Source organism: Thalia democratica, chromosome 5 (assembly GCF_965202585.1).
Source record: "Thalia democratica chromosome 5, ktThaDemo2.hap1.1, whole genome shotgun sequence".
In the NCBI taxonomy this organism is placed as follows: Eukaryota; Metazoa; Chordata; class Thaliacea; order Salpida; family Salpidae; genus Thalia; species Thalia democratica.
This window is the reverse complement of record NC_139169.1, coordinates 4,340,695-4,359,812: the sequence shown is the minus strand read 5'-3', so window position 1 is coordinate 4,359,812 and position 19,118 is coordinate 4,340,695. Positions and strand designations below refer to the sequence as shown.

Here is a 19,118-nt window from a genome sequence, read left to right as displayed (position 1 = left end):
CTTAAAAAGTGATTACAATTTGAAATATTAAGACATATACAATGAATCACCACTGCAACAGTAAACAATATGTACTAAAATGAAGTTAGTTTTTTAATTTTTTTTATATTACGTCAATAAACAACTTACATGCAATATATTTTTTAGAACTTATGTCGAATTTTTACAACAATTTTACTCACAATTAAAGTCTTTTTTTTTTAATTTTTGGATAAACATTAAACTTAAGATTATAAATTTTCGTTTGACACTACTGTTTAATAAAAAATATAACCATAAAAAAAGTTAAGTACTATATAGAGTACTTTATAGTAATAAAAAATATGTTTATAAATTCTACATAAATATCTTAAAACATACGAAATATAAAAATTAGAAAAGCAAAACTGTGAAAATTTATTGTGTTATTATTATTATATAAAATAAAACAAACTGATTAGAAAACAATAGTAAACTGTTTAAGTTTCAAAATATAAACAAAAACTATTTATAAAAAAAAATGCTTTCATACAATTATATTTATCATATATTCTATTTACAATTATAAAAACTCAACGCTATGTAATATAATTACTAAATGCTCATAAATTTCTATATAATGTTTTATGGGAAATCTACCGTAAGAAGCATGTAAAAAATAAAATATACTAAAAAATATAGTTCTCTTCCAGAATAATGATAAATAAGAAATAATAAAGACAGTTGTGTTATAACAATAAGGTTTTTCAAAACAGTTGAAATTTATTTTTGTTGACAATAATTGTTTAAATTTAAGAAACTATAAAATAAATTACATTGATAGAAATTATATCATTGGCTTCAATTAAAAGTAGAAGCAAAATAACTTGACAAAAAAAAAACAGTATTAAATAGAAAAATATTTTCAAAAAAAACACATTTAAAAACTAAAGTTTGCAACAATTTTAATAGAAGTTAACTTATTGTGCTTTAAAATAACTTAATTTATTTAAACCAAGTGATTTTTCTCAACTAATTTTTTAACAATTAAACGAAAATTTAGCAAGGGTTAATCATACTAGTACAGAAGTTCTATTGTACTGTATTATTAATAAAAAAAAACATAGTAAGTTGTTGTTACAATATTCTAACGACCTTGATTCGATTCACTTTTCATTGATTACTTTAAAACTTTTTGAACAAGAAAACACAAATGTACTAAATATATAGAAAAACAATTATTAAAAAACACATTTGCAAAACAAACGTAACAAAATTTTAACATATACCTACTATTTCAATTAAGTATTACTTACTATTTCAATTAACATATAAAAACTAATGAAAGTTTTGTCTAAATGTATCATCAGTTTAAATAAGTATTTATCATTGCCATCATCAACAATAAATATTGAACTTTACCACACGACCTACAACAACATCAGCATCCGAGACAGCTTACGACCGATTTCATCTTTATTAAAAATGAGTCCTAATAAGGTAAAAACCGGTCGTAGGTTGTATCGGATGCTCTTGCTGTTGGTCGTGCAATGAAATTGTTTGTTTATCAATTTTAAACAGTTTAAATTTCAATGAATAAAATTTATAGTTAGCTGCAACTACTTTACTGTTTGATCATTTAGTAGAAAATAATAACAATAGCTAGTATTTCAAGCATATTTTACTAGTAAATTTAATTTTAATTAAAGATGAGTTAATATGATATGCTATTAATGGTTTGAACACTTTTATAAGTGATTAAAAATTAAACAGTAACATCAAAGACAAATATTTCAATTCTATACGGCAACAGTAAATTATATATACTGAAATGAATTTAGTTTTTTTTAACATTTTTTATATTACGTCACTAAGCAATTTACACGCAATATATTTTTTAGAAGTTATGACGCATTTTAACAACAATTTTACTCGAATTTAAAGTTTTTTTTCTAGTTACTGGATAAATATTAAATTTAAGATTATAAATTTTCGTTTGACACTACTTTTTAATAAAAAATATAACCATAAAAAAAGTTAATTACTATATAGAGTATTTTATAGTCTAAAATGTATGTTTATAAATTCTACAGAAATATCTTACAACAAACAAAATATAAAAATGAGAAGAAGTAAAACTGTGAAAAATTATTGTTTTATTACAACAAACGAAACAAACTCAAACAATAGTAAACTGTTCAAGTTTAAAAATATAAACAAAAACTATTCACAGAAAAAAATTCCTACACTTGTATTTATCATATATTTTATATACAATTATATAAAACTCAACTGTATGTAATATAATAATTAAATGCTCATAAATTCCTACTTAAAGTTTTATACATGGGAAAGCTACCGTAAGAAGCATGTAAACAAATAAAATATATTAAAAAATATAGTTCTTTATCTTAATTTCGACTATCAATAAAAATAGAAGTCTTTCATCAGAATAATAAACTAATTATACTATTCAGAGTTTAAATTCATTCAGCACTTAAATATTTTATTTAGTTCCTTATCTATTTTTCAAACATAAAATAAAGTTTACAAGTAATATTAATAAAGTAACAATATGAACAAGTGAAATACACTCACTAGCATGAACTAGATTATGTTTAAAAATTTTAAGTAAATAATGAAAAGTACCAAAAACTAGTTTAACACTTATTAAAACTTTAATTCAAGATGAAATTTAACTATTAAAACTGTATTATAAATACTTTTAGAAATAAGGCTATTTTGATTGTCTTTATTTGTGAGTTGAAGTCTTAATATCAGTTGAATTTTGTTATGAGAGCTTATGTATTTTATTAAATTAGAATTATCACTTTTACAGGTGATTTAAAAACTCTACACGAATTCTAAAAATTTATGGTAACAATTTTTATCATATAAACTAACTTTGTTACATATGTATATATGGAGATTAAGTTAAGAGTTTTTGAGCTTTGTTTTATTACTTCATTGAGCGATTAAAATATAGTTTCAGTTGTTAATTATTTATAATATATTAGCTGACAATTTTGACAGCAAAAAAAAAAAAAAACTTTGACACTTTGTTGAATGTCTTTGTCTAAAATTTACTATCTCTGTACCTATTTCACTTGAGGAATTATAAATTAACTAATTGGTTTTAAAAATTTCAAATTCAAATAGGTATAGTATCTTATAATAAAACATAAGAAATTTATAATTTAAAAAAATTATAAGTGAAGAACTTATATAGAGTATTTAATAGTATTCTCGTATAGGAATATCTATACCATAGGAATGTCTTCAAAAATAAGCAAAATATAAGAATAAAAAGTAAAAGGAACATTATCATTCCTAACAATCAGTTTCACATACTAATTGAAAAACGTTACTAAGTTATTTGAATTATAAAATACACATCAAAACTATTCATGAAAAAACTATAAGCCATTTTATACATATAATATATTATGTTTACAACTTTTAAAGTTTTTATTTTACATAAAATAAATAATCATAACACATGGTTCTATACATAGAAACACTACCCTAGGAAATTTATTAACAACAAAATATTTCAAGAGATTAAAAACTGATTATACTTTTTAGAATATTAAATTTCATTTAGTACTTAGATATTTGACTTATCTTCTTATTTATTTTTTTGTATATTTTTACAAACCGATTTTTTCATTTTCAAATACAAAAACAGCTTTACTATTTGTTTGAACTTAAAATGAAACTTTTAATAGATAATAACTTTGTACACTGGTATAAATTAATAGTTATTTAAAGTTAAAACTAACAAATATTTTAAAGTTTTGGATCAGTATGTTAATAAAATATATAGTTACTCTGTGTTTATGATTTGTCGTTCTTAAAATAGTTTAAATGCATGTTTACGCAAATATGAAAGAAGTTAACAAAAACAATAATAACAATTATTAAAAATATCATTAATATATATGTAAACAACTCTGTTTAGTGATTTGTCTATAGTTTATTTTAAACACTTTTATTTATACTACAAATAAGTTTCCAACATCATTTTAAAATAAAATATTAAGAAAAAACAAACCCTGGTTAGTGATTTGTCTTTTTCGTTTTCAATTTTGTTTCTGAACTCCTGAAAAGCCGAATCCAGTTGTCTTCTGTAACTGTCTCGTTCTTTACAAGCTGATGAAAGTTTTACCTATAAAAAATTAGCAAATAAAAAAGTATGGATATTAGCAATTTAGATACATTGTTTCAAAACTGTCTTATCTTTACAAACTGACGGCAGTTTTACTTTCAAGTAATAAAAATAGGGAAAAAATAAGTAAAATGTTAACAGACATTAAAAAGTAGTATATACAGGGTTGCTACTGGTTTTTGAGAAACTTTCGAATTTCAACCAGATTTTTGAAACTACATATTTTTGGGTACAATTTTAGATTAAAGCTAATTTTAAGGTAAAATAAAATCTGTTAAACAGTATAACAACATTGAAAAGATACTGTAAAGCTACTTTAATTGTATTTTTATAAACAAAAATTAGATGATAACAAATAATTCTTGTTTATATGATAGATTTTTCAAGTCAAACCAAAATTTTATTGATTAACATGTAAACATGTTAAATTTGTTTGAAATTCCAGGTTTTTTTTAGCCTAAATTGTCAAATTCAAGGTTTTTTTTTTCAGGATTCCAGTGCCTGTATAAAGTATAAAAAGATGTAGTTAATCTAGTTATTCCCCCTAGGTATCGCCTACTTTGTGAAACCCTGGTTTAAATTTTACCTCAAGTAAGCTGTAAAGGGTAAAATAGCAAGCTTAAAAGTAAAAGTTTTCTATGATTACCTATATTTATTTCACCTAAAAATATTGAAGTGCAAGCTAAAAAGTTAAAACTCTATGACTCCCAATAATAAAAAAAATTATATTGTTTTTCGCCCGAATTACTAAAGTCGCTAAAATAGAGAGCAATATTGCCCTCTTAGCGGTAACATTGCCCTGCGCAAATTAATTTAAAACTGTGTTATTAAATGAACTATTAGAAGTAATTAAAAACTAATTTAATAAAATCTTAAATTCTTTCTAAAACAAAAAAGAGCTATACTCATGTCCAGAACAGTTTAAGTCCTGGACATGACGTTAAACTGTTCTGGTGCATGACTCGATAACCGAAAGTTTTTTTCGTGCACCAGGTCCTTAGACCAAACTTTTTGAGTGTTTTTTTTTTAGTCGTTTAAATAAAAATAAGTTATAAACTACTTAATTTAAAAAATTATAAAACAAACTTCCAAATTGGTAATTATTTCGTCTTTTTCAAACAGTTCCTTCTCTCCATACTTTACCTTGTTGTTTTTATCCTGCAGCTCGCAACTGACCAATTGCAGTTGAGCGTCCAATGCTCGCTTCTCATTGGTTAGTTGCGACAATTTCAAGTTGGTCTGCTGCGTCTCGTCCAGATCGTCCTCTACCTAATTTCAATGTAGGGGATTTTTCAAAGTTTAAAGCTATAAATCATACTAAACTCATAGAATCAGTTTCTGTGCATATTTTAGTTACTATAATAATGTAACTTGTTTTAAATCAAACAATTTAAAGTTCTCGACTTAAATGTCTTTAAGGAGATTTATATCCAATATTTATTTCAACAGTTTATTACAAACAAAACAATGTTTCACTCCTATACTTGCATATAGGAGATCCTCAGTTGTTATAAATAGATCTGAAAAAAGTTTTTGAACAAAATAAATGGAAGTGAAACAAAAATAAAAACTAAAAACTAATGGTTTAAGAGCAAAAATAAATCTTAAATATACTAAACTTAAGTAAAAAATTTTTTTTAGTTTATGTTACGCTTTTAAGAATTTTGTTGGTAAGATAGACAAAAAAATATATAGTGCTATATACGTTAAAATAGTAAAACATGACTCACATTGAAGTTAGTTGCCAGAAAAAACAAATAGAATACTAAACACAACATTTGCAATTGATAATGCTATAAATTGACTGTTTAAACTTAAAGATAAAAATTTTAAAGTTAGGTTTATGACGTAACTATATTGGCGCACAATTTGAATTAATATACTTTAGTTACAAAGTTAGAAATTTTTTGTTAAATTGCCTTATTGAATAAAGACTATGTAAAAAAAAGTTTTAATTTGGTATCGTGCTTTGGTGTAAATAAAAAAAAAGGAAACAACTTTTACATGGGCGATAAAGACTCTTCACAATTACAAATAATTTAACTTACTAATCAGCGGGTGCTAGTTTAAGTTTTACGATAAGAGGTACGAACTATTTGCAAACTGTCCACATTTCCAAAAGCTCTGCTTTAAAACTTAAACTAGCACCCGCTGATTAGTAAGTTAAATTATTTGTAATTGTAAAGAGTCTTTATCGCCCATGTAAAAGTTGTTTCCTTTTTTTTTATTTACACCAAAGCACGATACCAAATTAAAACTTTTTTTTACATAGTCTTTATTCAATAAGGCAATTTAACAAAAAATTTCTAACTTTGTAACTAAAGTATATTAATTCAAATTGTGCGCCAATATAGTTACGTCATAAACCTAACTTTGAAATTTTTATCTTTAAGTTTAAACAGTCAATTTATAGCATTATCAATTGCAAATGTTGTGTTTAGTATTCTATTTGTTTTTTCTAGCAACTAACTTCAATGTGAGTCATGTTTTACTATTTTAACGTATATAGCACTATATTTTTTTTTTGTCTATCTTACCAACAAAATTCTTAAAAGCGTAACATAAATTAAAAAAATTTTTTACTTAAGTTTAGTATATTTAAGATTTATTTTTGCTCTTAAACCATTAGTTTTTAGTTTTTATTTTTGTTTCACTTCCATTTATTTTGTTCTAAAAATTTTTTCAGACCTATTTACAACAACTGAGGATCTCCTATATGCAAGTATAGGAGTGAAACATTGTTTTGTTTGTAATAAAACTGTTGAAAAAAATATTGGATATTTTAGTTACAACTTACTAAATTTTTGTTTATTGTTTGAGTAAGTTATTAAGGGGGAAAGCACTCCGTCTTTTATTGTAAGCGTCTATAATTTAATTTTTTTTAAGTTTCAAAGCTTAATATATTATTTGAAGTACCTTTTTATTTTAAACTTTATTTATTTAAACTAACTTTGTTAGTGAGTGTATCAATTAATCTATTCTTTTCCAAATTTTTTTCTTCATACAACTGTAATCTGTCTTCTGCGTCGCGGAGTTTCAATTCTGTTTCCTGTCAATTATTACATCATAAAAAGAAAAATTACACTTAATCATTTATTTCATTATAAATACGTCTTTAAAAATGATAATTATTATTATTCACTTACTGAATTGCCTTAATAAGTTTTGTGCTTGTATTTATAAATGTATTTATACTTATATTTTTTGCCTCTATACCACTAAAATAGCATAAATTTAATATGTGCAGTTGTAAAAATAAAAATTAAAAGATTTCAAAAGAATTTTGACTACTGAAATTTAGAGATAATCAAAATATTTATTAATTTACAACAAACTTTTAATATTTGAGGCAAGGATTATAATTTAGAAAACAAATGTTATTATTATGTAATATGTGGGGTAAATCACTTTGTTTTCATTTTAATCTTACTTCGCAGAGTTTTAACTAAGGTTGCTTTTACAAATTTTTAAACTATCAAACAAACTTTTGTGATATAGCGTATTAAATACGGAGAGTACAATAAGTCCCTTGTGGGATGAGAATACTAAAACGGTGAATATAAAAATCACTAAAAACATATCTTATATAATTCTTTTGAATTAATTACTTAAAACTTTATATAAGTAAAGTTTAAGTAACGAGATTTGTCATAAAGAAGATATGTTTTTAGTAAAGTAGTCTTTTTTTGCCTTTTTGTTTTGCGCCTCCCATGAGCAACCTATTGAACTCTCTAACTTTGACTGCTGATATCTCGACAAATGCTTTGAATTTTATCAAAATGTAAAAAGCGACCGGTAGCTTAGTTATCTGTGTGAAAAATAAGATTACCAAAAGTGTTTCAACTACCGCTTGTCCCCTATGTTTATAACAAAATAACAAACAGAAAGTTTAAGCATATGAAACAAATAAATGTATGTAAAAAATAGTTTATTTACTTTTAAAATTTGAGGAAGTGCTTGTAATTGCTGTATTTTTTCAAGCAATTTATATATATTATACTATTAAAGAAAAAAATTACTTAATATATAATAAACGAACAAAATAATTAATATTTATTTACTTTTAATATCTGAGGAAGCGGTTGTAACTGCTGTAATTTTTCAAGCATCTCGTTTTTAACTCTCTCGATTTCATCAGAACCTTCCTCTCTCATTCTCTGCGAACTTCTCTCAAGTCTCTCAAGCGACCTCATAACCTGAAAAATATGAGAGAGTTACTGAAGATCCAATATTGATATCGTGCCAGCTTACACTAGTGTTATTCTGTTTTCTATGCCAATAATGGCAGTTTAAAAGTACTGATAAGTTAAAAAATATTCGCTTTTTCAATTAAATACTCAAGTTTTGCACAAATATAGTTCTATATCAATTAGATTTCAAGTTCTAATATATTTTGATTAGTACATCTTTAAAAAAAACTTAAGTACGTATTTATGACAAAATTTAAAATTTTTTGTTCAGGTTCCAACTGATTTTTGATATATTAATCTTAAATAGAAACTTATATTTAATGATTTTTAATTACTTGTTCGAGTTCCAGTTTATTTTTGATGAGCTCATCTTCATTGTCTTTACACTCGATATTTTTTCTTCTCAATTCTTGTTTTATTTCTTCTAATTGCAGTTTGGTGTTTTTGAGTTCCTCAGAATCTGAGCTCGCCCTGTCCTTTTCTGCTTTCAATCTGAAAAAAAAAACTCAATTAGAAAAACAAACTTTCAAAAGTATAAGAAAATATTATTTCAACTTTTAACAGTACATAATAAATGAATAGTAATAAACTTTAAACACTAATGTAAAGATTAATTTTGTGCTCTTTTTATTTCTAAAACTTATTTCTAACATTTCTTTCTTTAACTATAAAATTGTTTAGTCATTAACATAATGTTACAATAAGCCTAGTGTCAAAAAACATATTAAAAACAATTTAAGTTGATGATATAAGTCGAAAATAGATAAAAACTAACAACTCAATTTGATGATTTAGTTCGTTTATTTTGTTTTCGTCTATTTGTTTATTCGCGATTGAATTTATTTGTATTTCGTTTAATTTTTTACTTGTTTCATCGAACTTATCTTCTAGCTTTATTTTGTCTTCGCAAGCATTTTTATATCTTGAATTAATATTAACATTTAAAAATAAAATAAAAATTATGCTTTTTCTTCAATATTTTATGTCAAACACACATTTTGAAAATTTTCAAGCTTTCAGTATGCTTGGTTAAATAATTGTAACTATTGTAAACCACCGGAATAAACTTTTGTTAAATAATAACTTTTGAGCAAAAAAGTTAATGCTTAAAATATTACTTAAAATAAGAGCATGTTACAAAAGACTTAATAACATTTCGTTACTTGGTAAAATTTAAAAAAATCAACTCAAATTGTATTTTGAGTTAGAAAATTAAATAGTGACAAACTTTTCTTGTAACACTTTTATTTCGCTGATATTTTCTTGGTAAACTTTTTCTTTCTCTGCCATTTTGCACCTTTAAAATAAACATGTTTAGTTTAATATAATTCAATTATTAAATAGACATGACTACAAGTTGTATTGAAAATTGTTACTTACATAATAATATGTCATAAAAGTATGAAGATTTTATAAGTGCAAAAAAAAGTTTTGTACAAACATACATATTACTAAAGCATATGTTTAATCAAATTTAACTTGAAATTAAATTAATACAATTCAACATAAACAGTATACTGACTTGGTTATTAAAAAAAATTGAAACATAAATTAAAAAATGTATTTCATAGTGATAAGCAATTTGTTAAAGAAAAAATTAACATTAGCATTTTCATGAAGGCTTCAAGTATAAATGAAAGTTGCACTTCAATATTACATTAACAGTCGAAATAAAATAAGTAAGTTTAACAAAATAAAAAGTAGTTTACAATTAGCCAAAAATGTTTTATGGTATACATCTGACTACCTCATACTAAATAGATTTTCTACTATTTGTGAAACTCTGTTGATATTAATACCACTTAATTTATATAGTAACTAAAACTGTTCAAAATTTAGGTTTAACTGTTTGCTAACAAAAGATCCTAGTGAAGTAACTTCACTGGAATATAAATAAAAACAAATTATACAGTAATCTTCCTTTATTCTACCAACATATGTTTCTGTGTGTCAACGAATCAACATTGTTGATTCGTTGACACACAGAAACATATACTGGTAGAATAAAGGAAGAAAGATTACTGTATAATTTGTTTTTATAGTAACTAAAACCTATTTAGAATTTTTTTAATTTACTTGTGCACCACATATTAAAAAATAACTAACTTTTCAATATTTTTAAATCCCACTTTATCACATTTAAAATTATTAGTAACTAATAGTTAATTATTATACATTTATAACCTCATACTACAAAAATACTAGAAAACTTCTCCTCAATTTTTCAACTCTGTTCTGATTATTACCGCTGAATATTCTTAAATACACTAACATTAGAAGATAAATTATATACAAATATTATAAAACTACACAATTTTCCTTCAATTTTTTCAACCTTGTTCCTACTAATATAGCTGTTTATATTTAAACTATTTATTTTAAATTAAACAATCCCTAATGCAAAATTTCCTTCAACTCTGTTTCTACTAATACCACTGTTTATAACTAACTATTCATTTTATTTTATTTACTAATTTATCTCATTATACTCAAATTTTCTTCAATTTAAACTCTATTTCTAGTGATACAAACATTTATATGTAATTGAAATGAAACCTTATTAACAAACCTCATGCTACAAATACTAATAAGTATTAAATATATGTATATAACCACTTCATACTACACAATTTCTCTTCAATTTTCTCAACTCTATCCTACTGATACTTGCAGCAAATACTTAAATATAAGAATGACATATAGTAATATGAAATTAGTTACCTTATATACCTCATGCTAGAAGTACTAATAAGTATGAACTATATGCATATAACCACCTCATGCAACAAAGTTTCTTCTCTATTTATTATAAATATAATTGTGACTAATAGTAAAATGAAATTATTTATCTAATACTTTACATACCTCATGCTACACAATTTCTCCTCTATCTTCTCAACCCTGTTCTACTGATACTTACTAAATATACTACTAATATAAGATATATCTAATATTCTATATACCTCATACTACAAAGTTTCTCCTCTATCTTCTCAACCCTGTTCCGGCTGATCCTCGCCGCTTTTTTAACTTCTTCCTTCTCTTTACTGATCTTCTCTCTCTCAATTTTCATCTTCTTTGTTTGATCTTTCGCCTCCTCTTGCAATCCCGCCGTATTGTCTTCGATTTTCTATGAATAAAATTAATACTGTTACTCTTATTTGAATATTTATATTCTTATTTCAATATAATTCATTGAAAATAACTATTATTTGAATATGCAGTCTACTTATTTCTACTTAAAATATATACATTTACCCTGATCTGAATATGCAGCCTACTTATCTCCATGTCTCGACTTCTTAATTCTCTTTGCAAATGAGCTCTTGTAGTTTCTATTGATTTGTTTAATTCATTCAAAGAGTGCAAATTTCGTTTGTTTTCTTCTACCTTTAAAATTTTTTGTGATTTTAATAAATTAAGACTATATAAAGATGTGTTAACTTTTCAAGAATAGTTTAAATTTTAGTCTGAAAATATGTTAAGCATAAAATAAACACTGAGGTCATAAATAAGAACTAAATATTTAGGTTCTAAAATATTTTATAAGCTTTGTAAGTACTAATTAGTTTCAAACTGGTGGCTATTTATGCAAAACTGTCATTAACGACAAAATAAAAACAAGTTCGTCAAAACTTAATGTGTAAAAACTTTAAATTTTCTACAACTAATAATAATATATAAAGAAAAACTGTTATATAAAAACTTTAAGTTTTCTACAACTAATCCCCCTTTGCAAAAAATTATTTCAAAATATTCAATTTGGTCAGTATAATAAACTAAGATATTACTAAACTCTGCAAGTTGTAAGTCAAAACAAACAATAATAATTAATTTTTACATAATATTCACATAGTTAACTCACCTCTGCCAAGAGTCTATCAAGATAAACATTTTTTTCTTCAAGTTCAGTTCTCATTCTAATCATGGAAGCTTCAACAGTTGTCAGTTGATCTCTATACCCGTTTTTATCATTTTCAAGTCGATTTATGTTCGTTTTGTCCTGAATAAAAAAAGATAATCTAAATCATTATATTTGTTTGATAATTGATCTCTATAACAATTTTTGTCATGTTCAAGCCAACTTACTATAACTTTTGTATGTTTTAGTACTAACATAATAATAATGCTAATAAACAAGCTAACTTTATAAAGTGGTTTTTATTGCTATTTTAGATCTTTTTTGTTATGAAATGAAAATAATATTTTTTTATATGTATGAATTTTTAAAATAAAAAGATTTTATAATTTGATTTTGTATAACAAAGTCTTGTAAGAATAAATATAATATATTTATAATAAACAAACTTTATAGTGTGATTGTAATTGAATTCTCAAATGTTTGTTAGTTCTGTCGTAATCCGACATTTTATCTTGTAACAATCTTTTTGTTTTTTCCATAATTTCCAAATCCAAATCAAATCTCAACTTAGCTTCATCTGAGTCATTTTTATTCTGAAAATATCAATTTTGTTATTATTTTAAATTGTTTTTCTTTTTTGTAAAAATATAATTAATTCAATTTAAAGGTGTATAAGACCTTTGTAAAAACATACCTAAAGTAAAAACTTAATTTTCTTGCGAAACATTTGTATTCTGAAGGAATAAATCGTTTCTTAAACAAAATCGTTATAAATATCCTCAATAACTTTTTATTAATAAATGCGTGTCATAAAAGTACTAATTAAGAATATTTTTAGTAAAACATTTTAATGGAAATTTTGAATAAAAATAGACTATATTGTTCAATATGTCAAAATTAAAGTATAAAACTGTCTTGAACTTACTATAACATGTAAGAAATACTTAAGTTTTGTACTTACAAGGAAAAATATATTTTTTATTATCTAGTAAAGTTGTAACAAACTATTTGCCTTTTACTAATAGTTTATAGTTATTATAATAAGTAAGTAGTTAAAAGTTTTAAGATAATAAAACTTGTTTATTTTTGACACTACCATTCAACATTTTTAAATAAATTTACACTACAAAATCTTATAGCAAATAATAAAACCTTTAAAGTTGTTTGTTTTAGAAATAAATAACAACTTTTATACTTATTGTAAAAGTTACTTACAGAGATGTCGTTATCATTTTATTACATTAAACAAACTTTAAAAGTTACTTCAAAGTAAGCTAAAAATATCAGTATTTGTTTTATTTTGTTGTAAAAGTTTAAATATTAAGCTAAAATTAAAAAAAAAACCTTACATAAATACTATGCTACTGATGTATAAAAAAAAAATTTAATAATTTTAGAGCAAAACTAATAAATACAACTTAAAAAAACTAATTTGAAAATTTAACACAACATAAAAAAAAAACTTTAACTTTATCAAAAAAAACTTGAGGTCGTTTTTGATTAATTTTTGACAACTTTTATAAAAGAATGGTACAAGTCAAAATAACTAAAAAACAAAAACTTTAAGTTACAGGCAAAAATAACACCGTTACAAACAATACGTATGTAAAATATGGTTAACAAAGGACTTTTTGTGTTTTAAAACAACATCATTATTAGTAGGAAAAACCTCTACTAATAAATACGCTAAACAGATGCTTTATTATAACATTTTATAATGTTTCTATAAACAGTTTTCAGCCTGCAAAAGTAAAAACTTAAATGCTAGTACATGGAATTAAAACAAAAATACATTGAATAAGATATTGAAAAAAAATTGTAATGTAGAGAAATCTATATTTTTTATATTAATTATATTAGTTATAATAATTTTTTAGTATCAGACTAGACTGAATACTATACAGTATATAGTTAACTGAATTTTATTTAAAGGAACATTTAGGACAAACAACTTTATTTAAAACTAATATTACTGTTATAAACTGTTATAGCTATCTTTAAGTATGAAGTTTAATATAAACTAATCCTGTTTTAAGACCAAATCAACATTTATTTTTAGGAATACTGACCTAAACAAAGATAGATTTCTAGTCTGTTGATAATTTTTATACGAATAAAATCTGAAATATTAGCATTTAACAAATAACTAATAATAATACTTTTTAAGCTATTACGCTTATAAAAAACGAATTTAAATGTTAAACAAATAAAAAACTTTACGGTTCGTAACTTATAAACGGAGTTTTATAATGTTGTGACATTAATAAATATTTTTCAACTTGTAAATATAATAATTCGAAAAATGTGAAAAACTGTTTATTTATAAATACTATAATTTATTACTGTTTATTAGTACTATTATAATATCAACATGTAGTTGAATGTATAAAAATAACTCACAGTTTGTATTCTACTTATGACGTCACAATAGGAAGTCATCAGTTTCGATATTTCCATTCCATTGACTTCGGCTTCAACTAGATTGTGGAGAAGGTTTTCCTGAGGTGTTGGACTGATTCGATTTGATGATGTTTTCAGTCGTCTGAAACATCAAAGGAAGTAAGAAACTCAATTAGTTTTCATTCATATAGTTCAAAACTCTCGCAATTTAATAGAACTGCTTCTCAATCAAATAAAACTACGTAACAAAAATTTTCATGTATTTTTATTTAACTTGCAATTCAAAAAACTGCTTACAATTTTAATAAAAATTTAATTGTTGTACATACAGTTTAATAAAACTACTTCTTAATTCTTTTTTACCTTAATTTTAAATTATAACTTACAGTTTACTAAAACTACTGCTTGATTTTTATTTTCATGATGTTTTTTACTAATAACTCAAAAAAACTGTTCCTTAACTTTTATTACCCTATTTTTTAGTTATCTTCCAGTTTTTTTTACTTACAATTCATTAAAACTAATTCTTCAATTTATCATTTTATTCATACTGATCATTAATTTTATATACTTTTTTTACTTACAATTCATTAAAACTGCTCCTTAGTTTTTCATTTTCTTCTTCGCTTTTATTTCTTTCTTTCATCACTTCAATCAATTTTTGTTCTTTTTCTTCAACAGCCTGTAAAAAATCTTTGTATGGATATGTACACAGAAAAGTGTTTGATTTTTTCTTTTTATAAACACTACTTTTAATTGTACTTTTAAAAGTGTGATACTATAGTTTCTTTAAAACACAAGTTATTCTTATAAAAAGAATCTAAACAAAACTTAATGTTTTATTTCACAAAAAAAAATTAAAAAACAATACAAATTATGCACAATGGCTGTATTTCTTCTACAAACGTATAAACTAAAAAGTCAAACATTATATAAGCTATAAACTTTTTATATTTTAAAAGCATTTATAAGGCAAAAAAAAGTTTATATTTACAAAGCAAAGCAAAACAAGTTTAGCTAACATTACCATAAGAAAATGATTGTGCTATATCGAAAAATGAAGTGAACTAAAGCTATTGATATCAAATTTAAAATTTTTGTATTAGATGACAAAATATTCATAACAAAAAATTTAACTTAAAAATCTTTACATTAATAATATACAGTATTTATATTTTTAAATAAAACATTCATTAAAGTCTATCTACAACAAAATAAAAAATTTAATTTTTTTTGTTTATTTAATTTTTTGACTTACACTTTTAAGAGCTTCTATTTCAGTGTCTTTTTCTTGAATCTCTTGGACACTTTTATTTATTTCACTCTGCACACCGTGATAAAAATGAATAAAAAAAAAACTAAATGAAATGATAACATATTTTTTTAGTAAAAAATAAAAATTATCTTGTTTAAAGTACAAATCATACTCAATGTAAATAAATTTTAAAAATATTGTTTTAAATTTTGAAATTTTTAAAGAGCAAAAAAGATTACAAAATGTTGTTTTAAATGTGTTCCAATCTAAGAGAAGTATTGAGCCGTTAAAACTACATGAAATACTCTAAGGAACATGACAGTTGCCTCTAAGGTAATGAAACTACAAATAACTGTCAAACCTAAACTTAAAAATAAATTTTCTTAAATTTAGAGGTAATAAAGTGTCTCTTTTTTAACTTTATTTGTCAAGACTAAACTTTGTACAACAGTAAAAACTACCATTAAGGCCATAAGGGGGTTAACACCATTTTTTTCAAATTTGATCCTATTCTATATAGTTTTTACCAAGCTACAAGATGCTTTTTACAGATTTTAAAAATTCAAAATAATTTTTGAGATATAGCCGGTCAAAGTCGGAGGTAACAATAGGATCCTTATGGGAGGCGCAAACTAAAACAGCAAAAAACTAGATATCACTAAAAATCTATCTTCTCCTACGTTTTTTAAGATAACTACCTCAAACTTTCAGGTAATTTTCCTTGCAATATTTAAAAACATATCCTGAAAGTTTGAGGTAGTTAACATAAAAAAACTTAGGAGAAGATAGATTTTTAGTGAAACAGTCTATTTTTGCCGTTTTAGTTTTTGCCTCCCATAAAGAACCTATTGTTGCCTCTGACTTTGACCTGCTATATCTAAAAAATTTTTTTAATTTTTTAAATCTCTAAAAAGCAATCTGTAGCTTAGTAAAAACTATATAAAATAGGATCAAGTTTAAAAAATGGTGTTAAACCCCCTATGCCCTTAATTACATCTAAGACCTTTTTTGCTCTTCATCATCAACTCCAAAATACCTAGTATAAGTTTCAAATCAAGGCATTATGGCTCCTATTCTACTCATGCCTCCCACCCCCCCTTAGGCTCTTTTGCTGCTTATTATTATTATTATATTGTTTATTGTGCAATGTTGGACTCAGGCATCAAAACCTGAGACACTTAAACAGGACACACAAAAAGAGAAAAAGAAAATAAACTTATATTCAAAACTTTAAGATAAATTATTCATATATATATAAACATAATTTAAATGAAAACACAAATTTAAACACAAAATGATATACAAATGAACTAAATTAAAAATTCAATTCAAAAAATTCAAACTTATATATTACTTAGTACACACAACCAAGAAGTTTGTCTAAAAACATCGCTTTTAAAACAAAATTCATAACTATAAAATATATAAGTAAACTAATAGTTTGTAGGGGGGAGGCGTAGGGAAACGAATATTTTTTCTTTTGTTTATAGTGGAAAATTAGTGAATTTTACTGGTATTTATTGTATTTAAATCAAATATTTTTAGCTTTAAACGAAATTGTTCTATCCTCTCACAAGATACTATATCCTGAGGTAGTCTGTTCCACATAGCTTTTGCTCTGTGAAAAAATGCGCCTTGCCACTGACTGTTTTGAAAATCATGTTTACATTTTATTTTTAAATTATTTCCTCTTAGTTGATATTTATTTTGGGAAAAATTATTTAAATTATAGAATTATTTAACTTAGGTTTAGATTTCACGTAGCTATAAAACTTTTTTAAATTTGGGTTTTTGCAGAATTTGTTTTCATATTTTGGGTTTTCATATTCAAAGTTGTATTTTTTATCAGCTAATTGCTAGACTTGTTTTTCTATGTTATCAAAAGTGATTTATTTGTCTTACTTTTTTTGTATAGATTTGCTTTTTCTTTTAATAACTTTTTAATATGAGATGGATACTTTTTACTTTTGTTATTTTTAGAATAAATTGGAAAAAAACGTTTGATTGAGATTTGGATTAAGCTAATGAATTGATCGTAGAAATGCTGGAGATTTTCTGAATTTTTAAATAAAGAGGTCCAATTACTTTTTGACAGAAAATCATTGATGCTTTCATAATCTGCTTTTTTATAATCATATGAGACTTTTTTAGCAATAGGTACTATTTTATTTTCAATTTTAATTTTTAGTGAAAACAAGTTATGGTCACAAGTGTTTGTTAATGGAAAATTAGTTGAGTGTGATACGATTCTATCTAGACCAAAATGATTGCAAATTATAAGATCAAGAATGTTACCATTCTTATGGGTTGGATTTTCAATTACTTGGGTTAAAAAATTGTCTGTATAAAAATTAAGAAAACACTCATGGGGTTTATTGAAATCTGTGCTAGGAATTCTTTAATCTATGTTTGGCATATTAAAATTGTCCCATAAATTTCTTTAAATTAAAGACACCCAAGGGAGCAAAACACCTCACTTTGGGGTTAAAGAATTTAAAATTGATATTCAAATAAAGTTATTTATAAGTTTGTTTAAATCTTAGTTTGTTTTCTAAAAAACTTAAGGTGTTTCAAAACTACATAGCAAAATAGGCATACCAAAATAAATGCAATATATATATATATAATGTATATAATGTATAGTTTTAATAATGGTTCAAACCTGTTTTTTCTGCATACCAAAACCGCTAAGTAGGACACTTTAAAGTAAATTAAAGTAATTTAAATTTGCTCACAGATCTGATTTTAAAATGTGGCAACCTGGGTTATCATATGTTCAATAATTTCAAAATTAATATCACAGAGTGTTTTTCGAAATGATTTTGATCAAAACAAGCTTTATGTGTCCGAAACTACATGATTTACTAAAAAGTGTAGAAAATTGTTGAAACACACCAACTTGGTTTTGAAGCAAGGCAACTTGAGTGATGAGATCTTCAATCTTGTTTTCATACTCATCCAATTTTTCATTTACTTCTTCTTCTACCTTATTGCTCTTCCTCAGGGAATTAGCTGCAGATGGGTAAGGAGCTATTGTGGATGATTGTGATTGCTGGAAGTTTTTAATATATTAATTAATTCTAGTATTTAAGAATACTTGTAAAATTATAAATCTAGCATTGTTTAGTAATTACTTTAATATTTGAAATAAAATTAATTTGCAGCAGATGACTACAAAGCTAATGTTGATGATTGTGATTGCTTAAAGTATTTAATTATTTAATTTTTATTTAATACTTAACTTCACATATAAATATAAAACTTCAAGCAACTGTTATTATATAA

The 19,118-nt window shown here is 24.1% G+C and overlaps 1 protein-coding gene across 1 annotated transcript in view; it reads right to left on the bottom strand.

Moving 5' to 3' along the window:
• Positions 1-19,118, bottom strand: part of LOC145835645 (outer dense fiber protein 2-like) — a 133,976-nt gene that overhangs the window by 112,811 nt on the left and 2,047 nt on the right. Inside the window, exons 2-15 of the mRNA XM_082943324.1 lie at positions 18,733-18,885; positions 15,163-15,260; positions 14,579-14,720; positions 12,625-12,771; positions 12,182-12,319; positions 11,575-11,706; positions 11,280-11,446; positions 9,545-9,613; positions 9,092-9,238; positions 8,652-8,808; positions 8,188-8,322; positions 7,077-7,175; positions 5,213-5,395; positions 4,013-4,126 (exon numbers count right to left, since the gene is read on the bottom strand). Of these exons, the coding sequence (XP_082799450.1) occupies positions 4,013-4,126; positions 5,213-5,395; positions 7,077-7,175; positions 8,188-8,322; positions 8,652-8,808; positions 9,092-9,238; positions 9,545-9,613; positions 11,280-11,446; positions 11,575-11,706; positions 12,182-12,319; positions 12,625-12,771; positions 14,579-14,720; positions 15,163-15,260; positions 18,733-18,885 (1,881 nt within the window). The remainder of the gene's footprint in view (positions 1-4,012; positions 4,127-5,212; positions 5,396-7,076; positions 7,176-8,187; positions 8,323-8,651; positions 8,809-9,091; positions 9,239-9,544; positions 9,614-11,279; positions 11,447-11,574; positions 11,707-12,181; positions 12,320-12,624; positions 12,772-14,578; positions 14,721-15,162; positions 15,261-18,732; positions 18,886-19,118) is intronic.